Here is an 8241-nt window from a genome sequence, read left to right as displayed (position 1 = left end):
TCCCGAGGACAGAGTAGGCGGTGAGCAAGTGGGGATTTCAATAAGGCACCCGTACACCAATCATTAGGATCTTAATTAGTTAACAGGCTTGCTCAAGGAAAATTAGCTGTACAAAAAAAAAATACTCAAATATGAATTGAAGCAAGGCTTTTTTTCCCTTCTTGTGTAATGGGCAATACAACGGGGAGTCGGGGAGTTGTCCTCCCAGAAACCCTAACCCCAGCCCCCCAACCTGCGTGAAGGCACAAAACTGATCCCAGGCCTCCGCTACAACCAGTTACAGACTTTACCAGCAGGTTCAATGGTACCTCCTCCATTGAAGCAAGTTATAAAATATCTAACATGGTAACATGTACATGCATTTCAGTTAAGTGATACTAATTTTTTTCTTTTACTTGTTCACTATTATAATTCAGAGATAGATAACTGAAGATAGATTACCCAGTATTTATCGCATCCGGGTGCCTCAATACTGATTGTCTAAAAAATTGCAATGCATGTCATATGGAGACGTTAAGCCTTCAATTGAAATAGGAAATTTCGTGGACCCCTTAAGTCCATAACATTTGAGCGAAGACAGTTAACATGCAAAATGGTGGAAATACTGCAGAAACTAAAAGTATAAATGAGGCCAACCAAATAGAATAAAAATCAAATGACGAGTCAAAACCACATTGGTCGTTGGTTTGGAAAGATGTGGGAAACTGTGGGACCTGAATAATTCAAGACATGTTGCACTAATGCCGCCTTTGGTTTCTAAGAAATTATTGAAACTGGGAAAAGTTGTGGGAAAATCCTTGTAAGGGATTTCATAATGTATCCTGCACACTTCAGAGAACATGGACTGCTTAAATTAGATGCAAGAGTAAATTAAGCACCTCGAGCTCATTAAAGGAAGTAGAAGCTTAGACAGTCGTACATCAGTTTGTACACTGATTAGTTGATACATTTATACATACAAATTTTACTATACATTCGATAATAAACGAGCAGCTGATGGAATGGAAATAACACTACAAATACAACAATTCCTATTCAATCATAGAACATCAAGAAATGCCTCTGCAGCATCCTTGTATGTTTCAACGGCCATAAGCAACACCCCCAGCCCCCGCCCCAAAAAAACTGTGATTCTGCATGCTCTGTAATATACCTGAATCAGCTAGTATTGCTCATCTTTTGATCATGCTAGGAGTGAACAGCAAGCCTAAAACCCAAGTGACTGTCATGCCTGCACTTTAACGAATATCACAATATTGCAACCAAGTTGCCATTTCCCATCTAATCAAATTTCGGACCACCATAAAACCAACATGAGATATTGATGGCTTCACGCTTCAGCAACCTTATTGATTATAACAGAGGCGTAATTGGCAATTGTTGATTCTGGGGATTGTCTAAGTTGCCCAATAATAGGGAACAGCTCTGAGGAACGGATGGACTGTCTGCAAGGGGCGTGTGCACACATTTTTGCCAAGGAGAAGAGAGCAATCTTAAGAGGTGATTCATTTACTGCATCCCTTCTACTGGGACTCAGAGCCACAACTGAACAGTCAGCGACTAGCTTCAGCAAAGCCTGCAAAGAGAAATCATTTAGGGATCAAAAATAGGCACATGCAATTAAAATGTCAAGGGAAAATGCAAGGCACAATCCCCCTTGTTTGAGTGCCTGCTCATTCTTGATTACACACACAAGATGCAATCCAGCAAATACCTGGGACAACATTGATCACTACTTGATCCACCAACCTTTGTGGACTGTCTGTCACAGTGTCACTTGATCATCCATGATTTCAAAGATTGGATTGTTATAATAATCAACTTGTTCTTTTGGAAGGGTTAAATACTTGCTTGCTCAAGTGATGCATAAGATAATGAGGACAAAAAGCTACCCAAAGAAGTTTCTGGACGATGCAGATATTTTCAACTATAACCCAACCCCATCTGGTTGTCACTGTACAAGTGCTGGAGTGCAATGCATACACAATAAGAAGAAACTAAAGAGCTTAAACAAACCTGCACGGCCCCTTTAGAGACAATATCTTCACAAAGCTTGTTAGAATTGCGGACAAGATTACTGAGTGCACCAGCAGCATTAGCTTTAGTCTTGTCTTCCTCAGCTGAAAGCAGCACACTAGTAAGTTGTGGAATGCACCGTTTGAGCTCCTCATACAACAAATCATTGTGGTAAGCAGCATTGCCAATCTGAACAGAACAATTTCAGATCAGAATCTCCTTTTACAATGAAAAAAACTTCATGTGAACTTGTCCAATATAATGAGTCTCCAAGCTCAATATTAATGGCAGCAAAACCAGGATATTTATGAGAGTGACACAGAGCAAATATTTATATTCTGATAAGTGATTTTTTTTGTACTTCTAACAAGGCACTTTATAAATAAGGAAAACTCTTACAGCAAAGCAAGCAAACTTTCGTGTACGCTTGTCCGGATCAGCACATCGATCAATGAGAAGACTGATGATGCTATGCCTTGCCTGGAAAAATTATTTAATAATGAGTTAAGTGTTTACCCAAATTTATAGCAGAACCAGTAGATGTACCATTCATATCATGAAGAGTACAGAATGATAATGGACAACTCCAGTCTTACCAATGAACCATAAAAATAAGGACTATGTCTACACATGTTGCCAACAGCACTGCAAGCCTTTGCACGTATATTAGAGTCTTCATGGCTAAGGAAGGTCTTCAAGAAACCAAACAAATCTGCTCTATTAATGTGATCATAGAAAACCTACAAAGACATTTTATAGTTAGAAAATAGAAGTTCCCAGTAATATAGTCAAAACCTAGAGACCAGATTATCTCCTGACCTTATCCATCCGAGCTAGGTCAGAAACTATCATCAGAATGTCCAGCACAACCTCCCTCGGACTTGAACCATCAAGAAGCATTCTCACTCGGCTTGGATCCAACATACCTTTGCTCACAATCTGAACTGCAAGTGGTCGATAACCAGCCATTTTGGCAAGAAAAGCTACAATTCTTCCTGAATCCTTCAACTCCACATGTTCCAGACACCTAAGAATAAAAGCAGGAACTCCAACCTACAAATTTCAGCAGACTCAGAAATCAAAATAATGAAAAGAAAAACAAAGTGCCTGAAACCAAGATCAAAGATCTAACCTCCAGTATGATTTGAATATACTTGGGCAAGTTCACCTCAATTGCTTTCACTGTGTCCTTGTCTTCAACACATACTTTTCCACCAGGTGAACCCATATTGAGAAGGAAGCCACTGTTAACAGATGCAGTAGCTGAGGGCAAGCCTGGAACATTCTGCACTGCCACAAAAGGAAATGCTAAGAGATCAATCACTACATTGATTAGATCTCTCACCCCATCCCTGCCACCACCCGGTCCACCCCAGCATTTTAAGATCTTGAGATGTACATCAGATATCAAATCAGAAATCAATTTAACATGTTCACTCCTAACCAAGATCTGACAAAAAGGTAAAGCTCCACCAGATAGACAATGGAATATTGAAGAAACTGTCCATACAACACCTACAGGTGAAAGTCCAACTCTATTTTTTGTGCCATTCATTTCTTGATGAGAAGCATTTCGAAAGCTGTCAGCTAACAAATCAATAAGAAACTGTGGGGTACCACTTGCACACACCTGTTGAACAGCTAATGGTCCCCCCCACTTTAGTCTGGCTTCCAGTAAGCCAATACACCCATCCCGAAGGCCATGCCAGTATGAGAGGGCACCATTCTGGTTGACTACCTCAGTTTTGTCAGATGCTGGGACCTTGAGGTGGTCACATAGTGTAGAAGTCCGAGGAATCAAAGGAACTGCAGATTCAGGTATTGAGGACTCCAAGGAACCTCCATTTTCAAGGGACAGAATGCATGAAAGAGCCAACATGGATGATGCACAATGTGGTTGAAAGGATGTTGGCATCTTCTCATCAGAACAATGGGCTAGGATCGAAATCCGAGCAAGCTGTTTTTTTGGATTAGTTGTAAGCATAAAAGATGGAGATATTCTTCCAGCTGATCTCAGAGACTGTGCAACCGTGGCAAGGGTCAGGCATGAATGAAAAATCACAGTGTGTGGACTAGAAACTTTGCTTTTCTGGTTACTTGCTTCTCCTACTGGTGGCTCTTTGTTTGATGAAGCACATAGAGATAGTATAGAGAATATCTCTGAAACAATTGTACCATCCCCTCCACCACTGACAACAGTAGAAACAGGTAAGGAAGTTGGCAGTCCACAGAGCACAACAGAGACCAATCCACTATGAAGACAGCATCTCTGCATAAGCTGAAACATTGAAGAATAATACATTGCATTTATCAATATGGGGAAAAGCGACCAAGTAGTCAGTACAATAAGAAACTAAAACAATGGCTATACTTAAAAGATCAAACTAGATAAATATCTTAAAGAGCAGTTTCTTACTACTGATACAAAGATGCATAATTTAGAGCTGCAAATGGATTATATCAAATAGGATATAGGTAGTTCCAAACACAGTTCATTTAAATTCAGATTTGAATCAGATCTTATCCACCAGATTTACATTAGATTCGGATTGCAATCAGATATTGATTAGTGTTAACAGTAGTTGTACTATGCTGCAGGGGCATTTTTGTCCCAGTACCTATTTTTATTTCTGAAGTTGGGTCGCCCTAACATGCATAGAAGTGCCGGCGCCACCAGCCTATCTTTTTGACTCCAAACCTTTCTCTTCTCTCTTCTTCCAACTGTTCTTTAACTATTTTACCAAGAAAACATGGTATCAGAGCATTGATTCTGAGATTAAAGGCAGTTCAACCATCTTTTTCTCTTCAGTTTTCTTCTTCTGATTGAAGCCAGTGAAAAAACACATCGACTGACCTGTAAGTGTCTTTTTTTTCTTTTCCTTGGCCATGTGACAAGAACCCCCCCTGAAAAAGAGGATAAACTCATGCTGTGAAAGGTTTTTTCAGTCCTATGCAGATCGTGTGATCTTGTTTTGTACCCTGTAACTGGGTTGTGCTGGTCTGGACGACCTGTGTCTGCTGTAACAGCAGTTTTATGATTTGTTTGTGGTGTTTGGAGTGCCTGTGTGGCCTGAAATAGAGTATAGTGGTCCTTGTGGGGGCTGTCCAGACCAGAAGTATAACCTTCCCTACTCTAGAACTCATTTCAGCAGTGTAGTAATGTGCATTCTTTGGTTTGATCGAAGAGGAATTGGCCTACAGTTATGGTTTATCTGAACCCGAATATTCTTGTGAAAATGGTGAACAGTTTTTACTTACTTCCTGCTGTGTTTTGTGACCGAAGTAGTGTTACCAGTCCTTTCTATTAATGTCTTCTAAAGATTCATTGGTCTCCTGTGGGTCTTCTGGCTACAATGGATTAAGTGGGGCATTAGACAGGAATTTGTGTATGGCTGCAACCCCAAAGGTTATATCAATGGTCGAAGGGGATTAAACTCTACATAACTGTGAAGGGGAAAACAGGTTATATCAATGGTAAGACAAGAGAACCAAGGTCAGGAAGTGCAGAACATTATAGGTGGAACCAAGAAAACAGCATGCTAATGCCATGGCTATCAAATGAAACTGCTTTTGAGATTTGGGAGCAAGCTAAATATACTCATACAGAACATGTGAAGACTTATCAGCTGCAAGCTGCTTTTTCAACTTGCAAGCAACGGGAGAGGAGTCTCTCCACATATTACTAAGATTTGACCTCCATCTGGAAGGAATTAGACCACTATCAAAAATGTGGGCTGGAAATGTGATGAGGATGCTAAGGCCTATAAGTCTCTAGTCTCTCAGCAACGGGTTTTTGCCTTCCTTTTGGGGTTGAACCCGATGTATGAATCTATAGGGTTCAGATATTGGGAAGTAATGAGCCCCATATCAGTGCAAGAAGTATATGCTCTAGTACCAATCAGAATAAAGTAGGAGGAATGTTACGAATTGTTCAGAGGGGGAGCCGGTTGCTCAAGCTGTCAGGGGAGGTGCAAATACAAGTAATAGAAGTTCCTTTAAGAAGATTGATTCTCAAAAAAGGATGGACGACAAAGATAAGTTGTGGTGTACTCATTGTTATCGATCCAAGCACACTAGGAACACTTGTTGGGATCTCCATGAAAAACCTAAGTGGGCACAAGAATTAAGTAAGAAATCAGTTCACGAACAGAATAAGAAACCTATTCAGCAAGGTTAGGAGAAGTACAATTCAACAAAAATGGTTTCACAAGAGCATCAAATTTCAGTTTCCAGTTCCCACTTTGAAATAAGACCGCCCTTCTATTTCTAATCCAAAGGAAGATATCATCAACTCATTCCGTGATCAGCTTGAGCAGTACGGTAGAACACTTCATCAAATGGGTTCTGGCACAACTCCCTCCACTTCTTTTGCGTCTACATCAAGTAACACTGCGGCACTGCCAAAGACTTCTGTTAATGTTGACTATGTAGGGGTATTTTTGTCTCTATGCTTATGTTTAAGTTGCTGATGTGTAAGGTTATGTTAGATCTTATGTCCCTCAAGTGGGGGCACATGTGTCATTTCTAGATTAACAGTAATATAAAAACAAATCTGGTCGAATGGGACAGAAGACTTTTCTCTCTTGTTGGAGCCAAAACTTTCTCTCCCTCTCTTCACTTCTCTTCTTCTCTCTCTTTCTTTTACTTCGATTGTTATCAGTCTAACAGGATTTAAGGGCAGGTATCAGAGCCAAACTAAGCAAATCAAAACTGCCCAGAATTTTGTTCTTTGAGCACGCAGTCTAGGGTTTTCTCTTGTTTTCTTCACCATCAGTTGGAGATAAGGGAAAGGGCTGAAAAGGAGTGATCACCCTCTTCCCTTAGAGGTTTCTATGCCTCCAATTGTGCTGTTCGTGATTGATTGTTGTGGTTTATAAGAAGCCCCCCCCCCTAATCGATGAAGAGAAGAGGGCCGATTCGTGTGGTGCAGTGGGTGCCTTATGTGGTCTGATTTTCGAGTGATTAGGTAAGAGGTTTCTATGCAATTTCTTGTTGTAAATCAAATGATAAGTGTGTTTCTGAATGTATGGTGGGAATTCAGATTGTAGTGTGTTAGGGTTTAAGCAAATTTTGGTGTAATTCGAAGGAGGAGTGATCCTCAAACAGTGTGGTGAGCTTTCAGCTAGTCGTGGGGTAGGGTTTGTGGTGTAAAGAGTGCAGTTTTCAGCAATAATAAGTACTGAAAACAGTGTGGTTCAATGTGCAGTGTGGTTTAGTGTGCAGTGTGCTGAATTCAGCAATAACAGACTTCAGCAATGGGAGACAACAGTGACAGTAAGACTAGTGTGATGGTCCCTACTAACTACCTAAATGTTCAGATGACCTCTATTAAACAGAATGGAGAAAATTATGTACCATGGGCTAAATCTATAGAAGTCTTCCTTAAGGCAAAGAAGAAGGTGAAACACATAAGGGAAGAAAGGCCTTCCACTGATTCTCATGAGTATGATGACTGGAAACAAGAAGATGCACAGATTATCACATGGATATGGAACAATATGGAACCCAAGATTAGTGTGAATTTCATGTTTCTTGATAGTGCCAAGGAAGTGTGGGACCATGCCAAGAAGTTGTATTCGGGTCAAGACAACACAACTAGAGTATATCAGTTGTATCAAGAATACTTTAATCTGCAATAGGGTAATTAGAGTCTTGAATACTATGCTAGTATGAGAAACATTCGTAATGAGTTGAATGTTTATCCCCTCACTTCTAATGTCAAAATTCAACAACAACAAAGAGAACAACTAGATGTGACTCGATTTTTGGTGGGGCTGAAATCTGAATATGAACCAGTGCAGGCTCAGATACTAGGAGGATCAGCTCTCCCTTCCTTAGAAGAGGTGTTTGCTCGACTTAGGAGGATTTTTATTGGATCTACCGAGAACTCTAGTGTTTCCAACAAATCAGCTTTTGCAGTGTTGAAGGGTCGTGGTGTTAGAGGTGGAGCTCGGGGAGCTCAGTCTGGTCGTGGCAGTGGTCGTACTGGAGGTCAAGATTCAGGGGGAGCTCGTGGCAGAGGACGTAGTTCGGGTCCAAGGAGATGTACACACTGTGGTATGGATGGACGTACCATTAATTATTGCTATGATTTGCATGGTCCACCTTCAACTTGAGCCAATCATGTCATGACTAATGACAGTAGCTTCAAACAGGAGTCATTCAGCTGATCAAATGCTCCCTACATCCACAGATGTACCTGAGAAGGAGATGATGAGTGTTCCC

The 8241-nt window shown here is 40.7% G+C and overlaps 1 protein-coding gene across 3 annotated transcripts in view; it reads right to left on the bottom strand.

Annotated features, from left to right (window-relative positions):
• Positions 1-866: 866 nt before the first annotated feature.
• FU (kinase family with ARM repeat domain-containing protein) overlaps positions 867-8241 on the bottom strand; it is a 52399-nt gene continuing 45024 nt past the window's right edge. For all 3 annotated transcript variants that reach the window (XM_010247691.3, XM_010247690.3, XM_019196338.2), the window contains exons 18-23: positions 3149-4294; positions 2836-3069; positions 2613-2756; positions 2416-2496; positions 2017-2205; positions 867-1576 (exon numbers count right to left, since the gene is read on the bottom strand). In XM_010247691.3, the coding sequence (XP_010245993.1) occupies positions 1331-1576; positions 2017-2205; positions 2416-2496; positions 2613-2756; positions 2836-3069; positions 3149-4294 (2040 nt within the window). In that variant the 3' untranslated portion in view covers positions 867-1330. The remainder of the gene's footprint in view (positions 1577-2016; positions 2206-2415; positions 2497-2612; positions 2757-2835; positions 3070-3148; positions 4295-8241) is intronic.

Source organism: Nelumbo nucifera, chromosome 1 (genome assembly GCF_055504915.1).
Source record: "Nelumbo nucifera cultivar China Antique chromosome 1, China Antique-T2T, whole genome shotgun sequence".
NCBI classification, from domain to species: Eukaryota; Viridiplantae; Streptophyta; class Magnoliopsida; order Proteales; family Nelumbonaceae; genus Nelumbo; species Nelumbo nucifera.
This window is presented reverse-complemented; position numbering and strand designations above follow the sequence as displayed.